Raw genomic sequence first — 17976 nt, 5'->3', positions numbered from 1 at the left:
AGGCTGGTGAATATAGAAAGGTAAGAGAATGAGAAGAACATCATGAGGATGTCTCCAGTAGATGTAACTGGAACTCCATAGCTGTGACAAATTGAAGAGCCCTTTACCTTTACATGAGCAATTTTCCTTCAGGCCAAATTAACTACAGAAGGAAAGGCATTCGTTGACTTAAAAAGGTTGTGAGAGTAGTGTTTTGTATTAGAAATAAAATTTAAACGGAGGGCTTTTATGTTTATGCCATTTAAAAAAATCAGGAAAGTCCGTAATTCTGTGTTGATAAACACTGGATTAGTCGTTGCCTCGTTTTGACCTTGGGAAATATTTGGTGGTACTTATTCCAATCCTATTTTATACATGCTAGAAAAAAGGAGTATGCGGGAGAAAAGTGTTTACCCCTCCCCCCCCCAGGTATGAGACTGGAGTTAAGAGTGTGGGGTGGGGTGGCCAGGTGTGGGGTGCGCTCTGGGTCCTGATCGCAGACCCTTCCTTCAGAGCTGGTGGGGTCGCCAGAGATCACTCTCCACCCCCTCATTTTCCAACACACAAACTCCCGCTCTAGAATCTTCCCTCCATTTCGCCATTCGGAGGCGCACTTTAGATGCCATTTCCCCTCCATGCCCTTCGGCGCGATCCTTTCCTATCTCTTGGAAAGGTGGCTGGCCAATCTCGCTCGCTCGTTCTCTCTCTCTCTCTCCTAGCCCCATTCCCCCCCCCCCCCCCGCTCTTCTCGTCGCCAAGTCCCCGTGGAAACCAACCTCCCGCGAGGCTGTGATGCGACCAGAGGCCCCGGGTGGCTCCGCTGACCGCTTCCCGCAGCCACACGCCGCGACTGGCCCTGCCCGGCGCTCCGGGGCCGCGTGATGCCACCCCAAAAAGGCGCCGAGCCGCCCGCGTCCCCGCAGTCGCCCCGGCCTCCGCCTCCGCCGCCGCCGCCGCCGTCCAATCGCCGCGGCCGCCCCGGGCCTAGTGGCCCGGCCTCGGGGACGCCGCGCGCGGGAGCCCCGCCGCCCGCCGCCTATCGCCATGCGGTTCCGCTTCGGGGTGGTGGTGCCGCCCGCCGTGGCTGGCGCCGGGCCGGAACTGCTGATCGTGGGGTCCCGGGCCGAGTTGGGATGCTGGGAGCCCCGCGGCGCGGTGCGCATGAGGCCGGCGGGCACGGCGGCGGGCGCGGGGGCGCTGGCGCTGCCGGAGCCGGGCCTGTGGCTCGGGGAGGTGGAGCTGCGGCCCGCGCCCGAGGAGGGGGCGCCGGACGGGGCGGAGCCGGGCCGCGTGGACACCTTCTGGTACAAGTTCTTGAAGCGCGAGCCGGGAGGAGAGCTCGCCTGGGAAGGTACGGGCCCGGCGCGGCCCCGAGCCGCCCTTCCGCTCCCCGCGATCGGGGTCGCCCTCGGCCCGCCCCGGCCGGCACCGTGGGCCCGAGACCCCGCGGCCCATCCTTAGTCTCCCCGCCCCCGCCCCCGCACCGCCGAAGCGTCGCCGCGCCCTCGCGGCTGCCAGGCCCGGGTGGCGGGTCACGTTGCTGGCCCTCCCCGCCCCCATCTCTGCACCCACCGAGTCCCCGGGGCGCCCTCGCGGCTGGCAGGCCGGAGTCGCGGGACTCTTTCCTTGGTCACCCTCACCACCCCCCGGCCCCCCCCCCCTCCACTCCCCGACCGCGGCTGGCTTCGCGGGTAACTTCCCCCGTTCTCCCCCGCCCCATCTCTGCACCCTCTCCGGCTCCCCGTGCGCCCTCGGGGCCTCCCTGGCCAGGCGCCGTCCCGGGGTCTCCGCTGCGCTGCGTCTGAGCCCTTCGCGGAGCCTTTCTTTCGGCCAGGTTTGCTAAAATCTGATTCTGGCAAGGAAAATGTTTGCAAATCCCAGACTTCGTTTTCCGTTTACTGTATAGCTTTTGCCCCCGCTTTATCTTAGATTACTGAGAGGGAACTATTGGAACTACACGTTTTCCTAGCTATGTCAGAATTGAGACATGCGCTAATTTCTTGCAATATGGAAGTAGCAACACTGGTGAACACTGGTTGTAAAGACATCATAATCTAATCGTACAAACAAGACATGCTGCCTGCACTGACTGCTTTCTCAGCCCCCACATTGTCCAACATATCATTCAGAATCTTGCTGATCAATACATTGTGGGTACCTTTCAGCATCACGACGAGCATTTTCGTTTTATGTGGAAAAGAAAAATGGAAAGAAAGAAGGCCTCTGCCTCGACGTAGCCACGTGACATGAAGGCAGTTGGGAGTTTTCAAGTGTCTTGGGCGTGGGTTCGGTTGAAGTCCCCGCAGTGTAGTGTTGTCGTTGAGCCTTTGGGAGTGTTAGGTATTGTTGGATTGATCCAGAGAAGTGAAATGCTTAGGTCCAAATATGTAGTCAGACGTTGCGTTTCGGTGGCAGATTGTGTAACCTGACAAGAGTCTCTTGAGAAGTTCCTGTGAGAGGAGAATGGATGGTGGAGTCCCTACGGAAGTCACAGAAATGTAGGAATATTTTCTGGCACAGGTTTCAACCTGCTCTTTGTTCCTCACTTTTGTACCCAACTGGATGGTATCTCTGGTCGTATTATCATGTTCATTTCAGATGTTACTCTTATGTGTAGCATAGAATTGTTTTTCATAATCAAATAAGACCTGCTCATTTTTAATAAAAATGTAACTTGGGGAGAAAGTCTATCCTTTCCCTAGGCCCTCTGCTTTCATTAGCCTTTCTGATATTCCTCCTAGAGCTCTAACAATGTGCTTATATTGCTTTTGCTTAATGGTCTCACTTTGTGTTGAGATTGTTCCCTATGTATTTTTTAAAAAATTAAGCCCTATGTAATTTTTTAATTAAAATTAGGCAGTGTCTATTGACACCTAGTGGATACGCATAAAGTTAACCACCAGTTAGAAATGTGAAGAACTCAGCTCCAGTTCATGCTCTCCTCCCTGCTGATTTTTGTTATTTAAAATCACCCAGATATAGCTAAATGTTGATTTTCCATTAGGTAGAAAATTCATTAATGTAGTTCTGTTATGAAGAAAATTACCCCTACAAAGAGATAAGAATAATAGCATATCCTGCTTGGTTTTTCTTCTGCTTTGTTAAATGTTATAGGTTATGTTCTGTTTTCTTCTTGTGACTTGCTCTAGGCTGATAGTTTGGTTCTAAGGACTGTACGTTCTGAGAAGAGTATGGAGGGAGTGTCAGGCATTCAAGCGCCAATATTATTACGTTTTTGTGTCATGTGGCCTGGGTTTATCAGCCATTGTGTGGCCCTGAGAGAGTCCCTTAACCACTGCTATCAATGGAAGGATTAAATTGCTTAATGAGTGAACTTGTTTTATTCAGGCAGGACATATACTAATTTAAAAGAATGAATGGACTAAGTGTTCCACAGGGCTAGCTCTTATTATTGGTATCAGAAACCAAGTTGTAAAATTAGGTCAAAGAAGAAGAAATACAAATCTGTGATATGGAAGCCATTGTTGGAAGGAACAAAAAACCGTCTCTGTTTGTCTTTATAAATCAGGATTTTTACGTAAAATGATAGCGGACTTGACTTCATATTTGGGCTAAAATGTTCATCTACAACTTCATGTTAATTATTTTAACTGACAAATCACAAGGAACTTCCAACATTTCCTGCTTCATGGCGCTATTTGCTGAGTAGAAATTGCTCACCTCTTGACAGTTTTGGGTTGAAGAATTGGAAATCCTGTCCCATTTTTCACTAATCTGTATCTTCCTGAGCATAACTGTAAAGACTACATGAGGCTTTCTTTGAAAGAAAAATCGAACTCTTGTGTTCATTGTGTTGTTTTGGGTCTATATCATTGAATTCCTGAATATGTCGTTTTGTTGATTGTACTCTCAAATAATTTTAAGAAATGAGAAACAGCACTTGAATCCCTAGAAGTTTTCAATGGTTTTGTTCTGCTCTAGGGATTGGTCGATCCTTTATGGAGTGTTTGTGTACCAATCTCAGTGTAATTTTCCCTTTTCATTGACTCTACCTCAGTAATGATCCGTACTTATTGTGGCTGGGAAGTCTAATGTCGACTAAGCCTTTTCTTGGTGGCCAACTTGTTCTCTCTGTCATCCCCTGCCTCTCTTTCTAGGAGCTTTAATGTTTTTTCTCTTCTTATAAGGACACATCTCACTATTATTACTTAATGTTACTTGACACTTGATTGGGTCTTTTAATTCCAGGAATTATTTCCTTTAGCTGAAGAAAATGTTCATCATTTCTTTCTCTGTTTTGTCTTTTTTTCCTCTTGGAAATATGTTAGTTATATATTATACCTTCTGCTTATATATGGAATGCCTCTAAGCTTTTTCATTCTTATTTCACATCTGTTGTTCTGAAATCTTTATTTGACTTTTACATATATACACATGTCATATAAAGATATATCATAAACAGACATCTCAGGGTTGGCTGCAGCTTATCTCCAGCTCCCTTGCCCACAGTAAGGCCTTTCCCACTGCCTGGGTGCACACTGGCTTTTAAAATGGCCCGTGGGGGCAGGGTCAGGTAGAGGAAGGCTGTGGGAAGTCTTTCCATGGACTTTCTTTTCTAGTCTGGTGTAGGTATATGTTTATTTGTAGGTCTCCTGCTTTTTGTTTGTTTGGTGGGGAGAGGCGGTAGTGTGGATGGAACTCAGGACTTTGCCTACTTCGCAGGCACTCTGCCCCTGCAGCTTTTATAGAAGTCTTCTCTAACGACCTCATTTGTTCTCCTAGCACCTGTTCGCTTTTCTCACACCTCTAATTACAGCTCAAAACCACATTGGTTGTAATGGCTTAGACTCTTTAATTGCAAGTAATAGAAACCAAATGCGAACCAGTCTAAAAAAAGAATGAAGTCCTATCACCAACAAAAGAAGGTGGAGTACAGACAGCTTTTCTTTTCTCTCTCATTTACTCTGTAGCATTTGCTCTCTCCATTCGCCTGGGCTGTGTTTGCTCAGTCTATGTGAGTATACCCAGTAGACTTCCCTACATGCTTATGCATATATGGTTTAATCCAGAGAAGAAAAAAAGCCCACCAAAACTATCCATTGTCAAGTGAGCTATCACATTGCATTCTCTTGGAATTCCTCAAGGAAACAGGAGTCCTAGCTATAGTACATTCACTGGAATCAGAAAGAGAGACATCAGGAAAAGTCAGCCCTGAGTGCCTCTTTATTTAGAAGCAAAAACATTACTGCTCTTCTTGCTTATGTGTTTAGGATTGGCCAGAATTGTTGTGCTTGGCTATTTCTACTACACATGTTACCCTAGCCATTGCTCCCTGGAGCAAATTAGAGTTCTGGCTGCCAAGAATAACGAGAACAGATCTTAGGTAGGTAGTTGAAACATTGCAGCATTTTGAAAGACAATCAAGCACGATATTTGTATAATTATTTTAAAAAATATATTGCTTTACACCATACTGTGAGCTCTGTGAGCATAAGGGCTCGTTCTTCCCTTTATACTCTTGTGTAGAAGAATTCCTCATTTTATTGCTCATTTTTAACATGTTTACATATATGTGAATATGTTATGTCTTTGTATACATACAAAGACATGTGAATACAAAGACATGTGTGTACACAAAGATATGTGTATATATTCATGATAACACATTACCTTGAATTTTGCCTAGTGAAAACCATAAAGAATTAGGAGAATGATTTATAAGGATTTTTTTCTTCATTTAGTCATAAAAGGCTCCACTCCATGCTGTGTCTCTGAGAGAATTATTAGGCGGGGCATGATGGCTGACACCTGGTAGGTAGCGGGGATGGAGCTAGGGTTCAGGATACAAAGCTGTCACTCAGCAAGAATGTGAGACTCTGTCTTAAAAAAAATATTGAAACATAAAGGGCTGGGGCATGTCTAAGGTGTACTGCGTAGCAAGTATAAAGCTCTGCACAAACAACCAAACAAACATAAAATGAACTATAGAAGAGAATTACTATGGTTTTATCTGTTATTGTCAACGTTTCTGAATATTGTAGATTCCAGGAACTATTTGTACCTTAGGAAAAAGTTAGTATTGAAATTCATGTCTCCTATTGCAAAATAACAACATCTTCCCATCTCCATTGATATCAATCAGTAGAGATCTATTAGATGGGTATTGCAACCATTTTGCTCACTTCTAGAACTGAAATCACATAAACTGTCATACATGGAGAAATAGACTTAGGGTTACATTGTTATTTCCATCACTTTAGATTTGGTAGTATTTGTTTTGTTTTGTTTTTTGCCAGTCCTGGGGCTTGAACTCAGGAACTGAGCACTATCCCTGGCTTCTTTTTGCTCAAGGCTAGCACTCTATCACTTGAGCCACAATGCCACTTCCTGCTCTTTCTATATATGTGGTGCTGAGGAATTGAACCCAGGGTGAGCACTTTATCACTAGGCCATATTCCCAGCTAGTTTAGTAGTATTTGAAGATTAGCTTTGGGGTAAAGGTAATTCTGAACATTGTGTGAAAATAAATTGTTTTAAGCCATTACTTTAACATGCACTACTTCAGAATAATATGAACAAAGATGAAGTTAATAAAGAAGAATATTATCAATGGAATTAAGCTATTTGATATATAAGTACTGAATATTTTGTCATTGGTTTGTTTATGCTTATTAGTTTTTATGTTTTTTCACATTTTCTCTGTCATATAAAAGTATCTCATGAGGGCTGGGAATATGGCCTAGTGGTAGAGTCCTTGCCTCGTATACATGAAGTCCTGGGTTCGATTCCTCAGCACCACATATGTATAGAAAAAGCCAGAAGTGGTGCTGTCACTCAAGTGGTAGAGTGCTAGCCTTGAGCCAAAAGAAGCCAGGGACAGTGCCTAGGCCCTGGGTTCAAGCCCCAAGACTGGAAAAAAATGTATCTCATGAGAGGAATATTTGTTTCGAAGTTACTTTGCCCAATGGCTAATATACTTCTACTTTCTGTCTTTTCTTCTGTGCCATGAAGTAACAATAAAAAATTGTCTAAAAACATCAACTTTTGGAAAGATATTTAAAAAAGAAAACGTGACAATGAAAACACACATGTATGTCCTATTGGACAGAACACAGATCCTATGTAATATTTTTAAAGGGGAAGAACACAAGACTCAACATTTTCATGGTAATAGAATACATTTTAACGCTGTGTTTCCAAGACTACTTGACTATACTTGAGATGTTGTGATTACGTCTGAGTCTCAGTTTATCCCCTGTGAAATGCAGTGTTTGGACAGGAACAAAGGTGTCATGAAAAATTAAGAAGTCGTGTGATGTGTACCGTAGTGTTTCTTTGCTATTAGTCATAGGACTCTATCATGTCACTTAACTCATACCCCTAGATTCAGGAAAGACGGATTAATACTTCTTTGCATACCAATGGATTTTAAAAAGGAATAATATAATTGAAAGTATTATTCAGCTCTGTTATTCCACTGGAAAAGTGATAAGAAATTTGTAATCTTTTCATATACCTACAAAGCATCAAATGTATCTACATTTTAGTCCCACTAGGTGGCAGCATGTTACTTCCACTCTACTACTTTTGCACGGTGTTTGCAATCTCTTATCAGAGAATTCAATCATTTTACAGGAGGACCACACTCTTTCCACCTTCTCTCTCTCCATCCCACGCGCACTTTTCAAACAACTCTAAAAAGAGCATTTACTAAAAAAATAGTTACTTAAATGTGAGGGCAAGTCTTTGTAAAACAGCAATTCTTCTATATCCATATTTTTGATTGATCTAAGCCAATTACTTTGCTGTGATTTTTGATGTAGGAATCCAAAATTAGTAAAAAATTATTCACAGAAATCTTGCCATTTTTTTCTTTATGAATGTGTAACAATTAGTTTTTCAATAAACTCACATGAGCATTTTAGACTGTGCCTCCTACATTCTTCCATGTGCTATAAAACCCATCATGTTTTGGTAATTCTGAATCCTTCAATGATTATGATGTGTGTGAGAAATGCTTTATTCTGGTTTCTTATCAGCCTACTCTGAGGCAGAATCTCCTAGAGAATTCTACAAGACGAATCCATCAGTGGAAATACCTTGCTGGCTTCTTTGGATATTGAGTTTTAGTGTATGTTAGAGTATTATTGTTCTATTTCAAAGAGAGAAAGTCAGAATTCTTCAGTTGCATAGTGGATCATTAATGTTCAGTTATAAGGAAATAATCAAAGTAATGTTTAAGCTTCCACAGGAACTATATCCTGTATAAGAGAAATTACCTGTTTTGAAAAATTAGGCTATTTAAAATTATTATTAAATTAGGCTCAAATACAGGATTTTTTTATTTTTTATTTATTTATTTATTTTTTTTGGCCAGTCCTGGGCCTTGAACTCCGGGCCTGAGCACTGTCCCTGGCTTCTTCCCGCTCAAGGCTAGCACTCCGCCACTTGAGCCACAGCGCCACTTCTGGCCGTTTTCTGTATATGTGGTGCTGGGGAATCGAACCTAGGTCCTCGTGTATCCGAGGCAGGCACTCTTGCCACTAGGCTATATCCCCAGCCCAGGATATTTTTTTTTTTTTTTTTTTTTTTTTTTTGGCCAGTCCTGGGCCTTGGACTCCGGGCCTGAGCACTGTCCCTGGCTTCTTTCCGCTCAAGGCTAGCACTCCGCCACTTGAGCCACAGCGCCGCTTCTGGCCGTTTTCTGTATATGTGGTGCTGGGGAATCGAACCTAGGGCCTCGTGTATCCGAGGCAGGCACTCTTGCCACTAGGCTATATCCCCAGCCCGATATTTTTATTTTTAAACGATGGAAACTTGGTAGGAGTTTTAATTGCTGTGTGTTAAATAGACTTTAAAAAAATATTTTAAAAGTGGAAACAAAGTTATTTTACCTTAAAATGTCTACCAGTAAATTGATACGTTGCTGACAATTTCATGTTTGTCTCTTAAAATTGTAGTCATAAGCCATGTTTCCTGACTTATAACATCTAGAATGATGCTGAGTTTGGGGCTCTGTCAGCCTGAGTATTTTTTGACGAAGATGATCCAAGTTGCTGATTTAAATAGGCCCTTAGGAACTACATAAGGTGAAAACCTCTGATAGTTCACTATCTTCACATGTTTCTGATACAGGCTTAAAAATTGCTTTTGAAATCTTACTGATCTGGTATCAATCCAATTTGCACAGGAGGAAATGTGTATCTTACATTGTAAGAGTATCTTGGTTTCAGCAAAGGATATTTAAGAAATTTCACAATTTTTTATATACAAATTAGAAAATGACAATGGCTGGTTAATTAATTAGTGAGGTAGATTTATTGCAAGTTGAGCAGCTGGACCCTAGGACTTTGATACATTGGGAGCAGGAGGTGAGAGTAGCATCTTGCTCTTGGCTCTTCGCTGCCTTGTGTGTCTATTGGTGACTTCGGAAGCAAAATTGCTAATTTTCCAATAATAGAAATTGGGGGTGTGTGGTATTTTGATGAGAGATGCACTATTCAAAATATGTTCCAAACCAAGAAGAATAATTACTACAAGCTTATCTTTGCATTAACAAATTCTTTCAGACAAATAGGAAACAAGATTGTTGTCAGACAACACCCTTTTCCTTAATGGCTTATCTAATTGAACGCCCTCACAACTCTATGAGGTAGATCCTGCTGTTAGCCCCCCACCTTTTTTTTCCACAAATGAGAAAACAGCCACAGGTTGCTTCGATGATTTTCTCATTACTGTGTACAAACAGCACCTCATCCATTTAGCCTTCTGTAAGTGTGGATTCCACATCAGTGAATTCAGCCAGCCTTGAATCAAAACTATTTGAACAAAAAGAATTGCGTCTGTACTGAATGTATACAGATTATTTACAAAATGTCACTCCCTACATAATGTAGTACAATGATTTATATAGACTTCACATCACGTTAGTATCTGTGACCTAGAGGTGATTTAAAGTATCCAGGAGATAGGCATGGGTTACATGCACATGGTGTGCCACGTTATCCAAGGTCATTAGCGGCTGGGGATTCTGGAACAAAGGTCGATGCTGCTCCCCGCAGACACTGAGCTACAGCTCTGCAGCCTTGGAATGGAGTCTGAATCCTGGGGCCATGCGCATGCCTACTATGACACACTGCCTTCGAGGAGAAGGTTCTTATGGAACCCACTGAGGAGACCTCTAACACAGGGTAGTCACCATCCTTAAGTAGCAGCAGATGGAAAAAAAAAATAAGTGAGAGATTAACATAGCAGTTAGAATAGAACTTCATGTAAAGTCCCTTGGTGGTGTGCCGAAGGCAGATGTTAATAGTCTCTAAAGAGAGAACAGGAAGTGAGGAAGTTGGGTGAAGGCAGACTAGCTGAGGGAAAGTAGGTAATGGGAGATGGTTGGGGGTCAGACACACCTGAAATATTGGGAGGGAAGAGGTTTAAGGCTTGTATTAGGAGGAGATTTCTCAGTATAGCGAGGAGGCTGTAAAACCAAAACACCATCAGGAAGTACACACATATTAGTTACTCTTTCCTTCTATCTTGACAAGTCTTAAAGAGTTGTTTTTTTTTTTTTTCTGTTTGTTTTGTTTGGCACTTGGGCCTCATGCTCGCTGGGCAGGTACTCATCCACTTGAACCGCACTTCCCAGTCTTTCAGTTTTTTAAAAGTACAGTATACCACACTGCTTCTTTTATTGTTGATTCATTTAGCTGGAAACCCTAGGCAATTAAAAATTTAACACATTGGATACTTTTGAATTAAGTTAGGCTGGGACTTGTAATCCCTCAGGAAATATGATTTATGCCCTAATTTTTTTTTTGATGGAGAAGGATGGTGTTTTCCAACCTATCTCCATTGCTGTCAGTGGCCTAAGTAGCAATTTGAGCAATTTGTTCTTCAATGTCCTCCTTAACTAACAGAATACCCATTTGTCACAGCAGTGGTGTGATCCATCATTTTAGCTCTAAGCAGTTACAATTACCTTATTCCCCATGGCTAGCAATTGATCTCCAGATATCTAGGCCACAAGTGCTGGGTAAATCTTTTGGGTGAGACTTCCAGGAGAGCTTCCACTATTCTCACGTAAAGGGGCATCGGGAGTCATCCTTCTTATGGAAAGCACTCCAGACATGCTGCCCGGGGAGGGGAATATGCCTGAATCTGAGGTGTTACAAGCATGACAAACAACAGAGTCCACACCTGAGGAGGGCATAGTTCAGCATGAAAGCCATCTTGGTATTGACTGCCTCTGGTTTATCTGACTTTCCATTCCTCATTCTGTGAGACAGACATACTTGTTTAAGTTGCTGTTCATCAAAACTTCTTTTTCTTACAACTAGATATAGTACGTAGAGGAACAAATCCGTCTTGAGTTGTTTCTTATATGCATGCAGTTTATAATTGTAGCAAAATTCACGATATGGTCATGGAGATTTGTCCTTCTGACAAATAGGCCTTGGACAATTTCTTTTCTTTCTCTCTTTTTTTCCTTTGGTTGGTCATGGGGCTTGAATCCAGGGCCTGGGCACTCTTCTTGAGTTCTTTTGCTCAAGGCTAGAGCTCTTCCACTTTGAGCAGCAGCACCACTTCCGGTTTTCTGGTGGTTAATTGGAGATAAGAGTCTGGTGGATTTTCCTGCCTAGGTTGTTTTTGAACCATGATCCTCAGATCTCAGCCTTCTGAGTAGCTAGGATTACAGGTGTGAGCCACCAGTGCCCAGTGGTTATTTATTTAAACATCATAGAGTGTCAGCACAGAAACCAAGAGGGCTACTGCACCATTAACAGGTGATATAATCTTACTGAATCACCTTCATATAGTCAGTGCATCATTACTGAAATGTTACATGACTCTGCCTCCCCAATTAATATATTAAGTGAGCACTCTTATTTCCACAGCCTGTAGCATCTCAGTAAATGGAGCTCAAACAATTGGCTTATCATTCTCAGAAACATTTAGTCTTTGAATTTATTTGACTCTCTCATCTTATCTTTCAATGATCTGCATAATTCTAGTTTACTTCTCATAATTATATTGGGGCCTATATGGTATTCACATCAGTTGCATACAAAATATTTTGATCAGAAAGAAACTGAAGCAAAAAACCATCAAAGATGATTTTTCACAGCAGAACTTGATTAGTTCAAGGGAACATTTTATTAAGCTATTTATTCCATGTCGTAGAAAACCTTAATTGAGGATCTATTTTATGCCCAAGTATTTATTAGCTACAAAATTGCTAAAATGAATGTTTGCTGGGCTGGGATACCATTAAGTGTAAGGTCTTTTTCCTTTTCTGAGGCATTTCTGTTATGAATATGGTTATTCTGGGCTCTGTATATCCAAATATTAGACATAATTGAGATATGGCTACTGAGGAAAAGACCTCCTTCTGCCCTACATTATTTGTGAGTACACAAACGGGATGTGAAGCTTTCATACAGGCTTCAGTGTGTAGCAATTGAATTAGTAAAGTCTGGTCAGAAGGATTTCCTTTTATATAGGGAGATTTATACAGATGTCCTATCTATTTTTACAACTTAAACTTGTGTTCAGATGATGAAACACAATGAAATCTCTACTCAATTCTGGGAAGAATGTAGAGGGAAAAGAAAAAAAAGACCTGCCAATTTAATAAACAACAACAACAAAAATCTAGACAGTACTATAAAAGTTGTAACAATTGTAGGAAAAACATTAGAAATATTGCCACAATTAAATGAACATAAACATCTCTGCATGTGAATTAGAAAATAAATGCGAGGTACAGCAGACATCTCCATTTATGAAGAAATAATGTGTTTTGTTGTTTTTTTTTTTTTTTTTTTGTCAGTGGTGGGGCTTGAACTCACCTGGGCGCTGTCCCTGAGCTCTTCAGCTCAAGCCTAACGCTCTACCACTTGAGCTACAACACCACTTGCAGTTTTCTGTTGGTTAATTGGAGATAAGAGTCTCACGAACTTTCCTGCCCTGGCTGGCTCTGAACTTTGATCCTCAGATCTCAGCCTCCTCAGTAGCTAGGATGACAGGGGTGAGCCACCAGTGCCCAGAAAGATGCCATCAGTATAGTAATCTTTTTTGTTTCATCTTTTCAGTCATGACATAGGCACAGAAAGATTTCTTACCAAGTCAACACTTTGGACCTCTTTTTAGGTTATATTCCATTGAATGAAACATTCATAATTTGGTTTGTTGCTTTGGATCAAGTCTATTAAGAAGTTTTACTTTCTGATTTTTGGTGGAAATTACATCAGAGGAAGAATTTGATTATTATGTTTAACTTCAAATGGACAGATAATTGATTAGTAGTCACAGTTTTTGAGAGGTTCTTAGGAGTATTTATCATCTTTGTGATGTATTCCATTTCGAGGTATGTGTATTATTATAAATCTACTCATGAAAAGTTTTCAGTTTTGATATTGACTATCTCTCACAAGTTCTTGAATTAAAGCCCTAGTCCCTAAGAAGCCACTGGGAGGTGAGGAAAATTAGGAGGTGTGGGTCTCACATAAATCCTCAAGTCCTGAGAAATCGGGGCTATGCTATAGAACTGGCTCATGAGATGAGTCATATAATCCCTTTGTTTGCTCAAAGCAATGGATTCATTCACCCAATCCTGGGCTGGAACTTCCAAAATAGAAGCAAAACATGTCTTTTCTCTTTATACATGAAATATCTCAGTTATTTCATAACCATGACAGGAAGATGATTAGCACATATGGCGTCTTTAAATAATGATTAAAGGTGTGAATAATTAGGTCTGGGACTTTTCAAAGTCATGGAATCCAGTTTAGCGTGTGGACTTGTGATTTGGTAAGAGACATTAGCCTCCCTGGAACCCTAGATTGTCATTCCTCTCACTTAAATTTGTTCTTATCCAAGTTCTGCTCTAAACAGAAACCACTCACACATTGCTGTACTATGTGCCTGAAGGAGACATTGCTGTTAGTCACACCTTAAGATCCATGCCCATTTCCAGCCCTTTCTCAGACATTCTTGCTCTCACTTATGCATCTTTCTTCAATGAAATTCATTTCCAGTCTCCTTTATCCAAGCAGAACATCACAACATTCTTTCCAGAGAGCCAGTTGCCTCTTAGCATACCGTTTGACATAGCATTTCAGCCACCATACATTGAAAACAACATTTGAGGTGAGGACTGTTTACAACCTCTGTTAATTCTCTTCAGGAAAGAATTCTTGAAGTTAGTTCTTGGACTCAGGCCTGAGCACTGTCCCTGGCTTCTTTTTACTCAAGGCTAGCACTCTTTCTTTTGAGCCACAGCGCCACTTCCAGCTTTTCTGTCACGTGGTGCTGAGGAATTGAACCCAGGACTTCGTGCATGCTACCCAAGCACTCTACTGCTAAGCCACATTTCCAGCCATGAAGTTTATTTCTTTCTCCAAGTTCTTTGTTATTCCCCTAGCACATTTCTCAACCTAGCTTGATAAAAGTCTCCACTGTCCTTGTGTCTTTCTTTAACCATGGAAATTTTCCCTTCTAATACTTTCTGTTTCATGTAGTTTGGCAGTGGTTAAAAGTGAAGTATTGGGGCTGGGGATATAGCCTAGTGGCAAGAGAGCTTGCCTCGTATACATGAGGCCCTGGGTTCGATTCCCCAGCACCACATATACAGAAAACGGCCAGAAGTGGCACTGTGGCTCAAGTGGCAGAGTGCTAGCCTTGAGCAAAAGGAAGCCAGGGACAGTGCTCAGGCCCTGAGTCCAAGGCCCAGAACTGGCCAAAAAAAAAAAAAAAGTGAAGTATTTTCTTAAAATTCTGTGCTCGGCTTGATCAAGGTGTTTTGGTAAGTTGTCTTTTGAAGGTCCCCTCTGAAGCCATGACTGAGAGCGAATCCAAGTCTGAGCTGCACTTGCTTCTCCTCCTGCTCGTTAGGCTCACGCCAAGCTTACCTCTGAGAGGAACAAGGTGTCCCACCGGCTGCTAACCCACACTCTCAAAGACCTTTCTTGTTTCTTATAGCATATGAATAAACCTGAGTTCAATTATTAATGAGAACAAATGAGACCAGGCCTGCGACATACAGAGTATGAATCTACTGACTTGTAATTCTATCAAATAAAAAAATGTTCTCCACTGTGTGGCTGACTTGTGACTAGAGGTAAATTTTCATGTACAGATTCATAATAAAGGCTTATGTGTCCCACATTTTGAAGTCCGTCCGTCCCTCCCTCCCTCCCTCCCTCCGTCCCTCTTCCCTTCCTTCTTCCTTCCTCACTCAATATTGCTTTTCTTTATGATTCATCTGTGTCCTTATCTCAATTGTCATTCACACACAGATGACTCATAACTGTATTTTTAGCTCAGGTTTCTGATCTGAGTGTCAAACCATTAACTCCAGCTCAACTTGACATCTCCTTTTGTATATCTAAAAATAAACTAAATTAGCACTTGCAACTCAACATTCTAAACCAAATTTCTTCCAGATTTTGCATCTCAGTAGATGGTATCACCCTATATTGAAGTTAAATTCACTGGAAGTTTAGGGATTCTTATTGATCCTCTTTGCTCTTCCTTTCCTCCAAGTTCTTTTTTGTTAACAAAGTCCTGTAGCTTTTCCTTTCTGAATCTACATTCCATTTTTATTCACAACTTTTCCTCATAATAGTTTGCTAGGTAGGTTCCCCTTTTCTGTCTCCTTCTTCAAACAGTTTCCTCAATTTGGAACTATACAAGTCTTTTCAAAATGAAAGCTTGGCTATACTGGCTTAAAATATTTCAGGATTTTATAATGCTCTTATAAAAATATTTAACTCCTTCTCATGACATAGCAGATTTATCTCAATAAATATTTAAAACAGAATAAATGAACTTAGGCAGTTCACAATATTTTCTATTCAATGCTATTGGTATTTACATGTATCTACATTCTTGCTAATAGTTCTGTTGAATATAAAGGTTGAGCATGTTGCTTATGTAGTTTAGCTATCATCTATTAAGTATCAAGGTTAATGGAGAGGTGGTGCAGTGACTTGTAGTCATTAAGGGAATAGAAGTGTCTAATCTAGGAAGATTAGTAATGATTTATTAAGTGAGTCATTGTGCTTTCCAGTTGATGGAAAGGGGGTTATATTCAAGAGAATCACCTAATAATTTAGACTTTTTTTCCCCCCTTAGATGTTATGTCATGCAACTTTAGGCTACTTTGTAAGAGAGAGCACGTAGCAAATAATTCACCTAGTTGTGTAGTCATAACAAATGCAATTTCTATAAATCACTCAGACATTTATTTTGCCTGTATAGTTTTCTTATAATATATGACAGATACATGGTTTAAGGAAAAGAATATTTTGAAATGAAACAATCACATAGGTTTTAATAAAAAAAGAACAATCAATTTCATATGATTGAAGGTTTTTTTTTTTCTTTTTTTCATTTCCTCTCCTCCTTTCCCCTCCTTTTTTCTACTTCTCTCCTCCTCTCCTCTACCATTTCCCTCTGGCATTGTTTCTAGTGGAATATCATCGATTTAACCACTTAAAAGCAACAGAAATATGTTGTATTTGTGAATGTAGGGATCGAAGATCAAGGCAGCGTCCTTGTCTGGTGAAGGCTCCCCATGTCTTAGAGATGGTGCCCCTTGTGTCTGTGCATGAGAAAAGGGACCAGGCAGTCTCTGTGGGACCTCTTCTAAAGTAGCACCTCTTTGTGAAGATTCTGCCCCCATGACCCAAGTGTCTCCCAAAGTTCTACTCCCTAGTCACCTTGGGGGTTGGGACTTCAGCATATACATTTTTGGGGTGGGGAAGGGACTACGACTTGAACATTCAGAGCAGAGCATCAGTATAGTTGATACTGGGCAGAATTGCAAAGTAGGTAAATAATGTTTTGGAGACATAGTCTTCTGTCTCGATCTCTTTTGCGCCCGGCCCTGGAAGGAAGATCCCATGTTTTTATATACGTGATATAGGTAGAGAGTCCCACGAAACCTCCTTGAAAGGTAGGAGACTAGGGAAATCAAGTCACTACTCACTTTGTGCTTAGTCACTTGGTAACCTTGAACAAGCTAGTAAAAGCTTATTTATAAGTGGTAATAACCCATATTTTACCTGCTGGGCTCTTAAGGCATGGAGAGGTACCATGAAGAAGTTAATGAGTTGTTTTTTTAAAGGTTTACATACTGAAAGGGAGCACAGAATCCTCTTGATTTTCATAAGTGTTTGCAAATTCCTACTGTTCTCTCACTTCTCAACTGTTCATGTTTATATGGAAATGTGTAGACTCAGTGGCTCTGAATTTATTTTCATCTGACTATTAATTCTGAATCAGCCTGAGAAGTTGTTGGAGCTGAAGGTTCATCCGGTTGCTCTGTTTGACATTTCTTCTTGTTCCAGGCAATGGGCCTCATCATGACCGGTGCTGTGTTTACAATGAAAACAACGTGGTGGATGGTGTTTATTGTCTCCCAATAGGACACTGGATTGAAGCCACTGGGCACACCAATGAGATGAAACACACTACAGACTTCTATTTTAATATCGCAGGCCACCACGCCATGCACTATTCAAGGTAAAAATAGCGCCATGTTGATAAATTAAAAGTAGAACAGGAGGTAACATTAGGACAATGGTGATATTTACTGTGCTGAACACAACAGTGCCTCTTTTTGGGGGAGGCAGGGTCTACAGACCTTCAGTGCTTTGAGGAGTCAAGACAGTGAGTCACGGCGTAAGCTCTTTTGGTTCTCAATGTGAAAGATACTTAAAAAAGAAGAATCCTTGAATTATTTATATATGTTCTTATCAGTGTATTTTGACAGAGTAGTAAACACCAATGTATGATGATATAGTGAATTAAAAATAAAAATGCACTTAAAAACATCCCAGATGAGCATTTGTATCATTTATGGTACTGACCAACAATGTAACAAGAATTGGTGTGTCTTTATAAGAATTTATTTAAGTAACTCTGGAAAAGAAGTCATGTGATTTGGAAGAGGTTATTTCCTTTATTATTTATTAATTTTTGTATGTATTTGTTCATTTAAATATTGAATAGCAATATATGCCATAATAAAAATAC

General features: G+C 41.2%; 1 protein-coding gene across 1 annotated transcript in view; it reads left to right on the top strand.

Moving 5' to 3' along the window:
* Positions 1-981: 981 nt before the first annotated feature.
* Epm2a (EPM2A glucan phosphatase, laforin) overlaps positions 982-17976 on the top strand; it is a 47525-nt gene continuing 30530 nt past the window's right edge. The window contains exons 1-2 of the mRNA XM_048354239.1: positions 982-1330; positions 17289-17463. Of these exons, the coding sequence (XP_048210196.1) occupies positions 1024-1330; positions 17289-17463 (482 nt within the window). The 5' untranslated portion in view covers positions 982-1023. The remainder of the gene's footprint in view (positions 1331-17288; positions 17464-17976) is intronic.

Source organism: Perognathus longimembris, chromosome 9 (assembly GCF_023159225.1).
Source record: "Perognathus longimembris pacificus isolate PPM17 chromosome 9, ASM2315922v1, whole genome shotgun sequence".
NCBI lineage: Eukaryota > Metazoa > Chordata > Mammalia > Rodentia > Heteromyidae > Perognathus > Perognathus longimembris.
The sequence above is the reverse complement of the archived record's forward strand: the minus strand, read 5'-3'. Positions and strand labels throughout refer to the sequence as shown.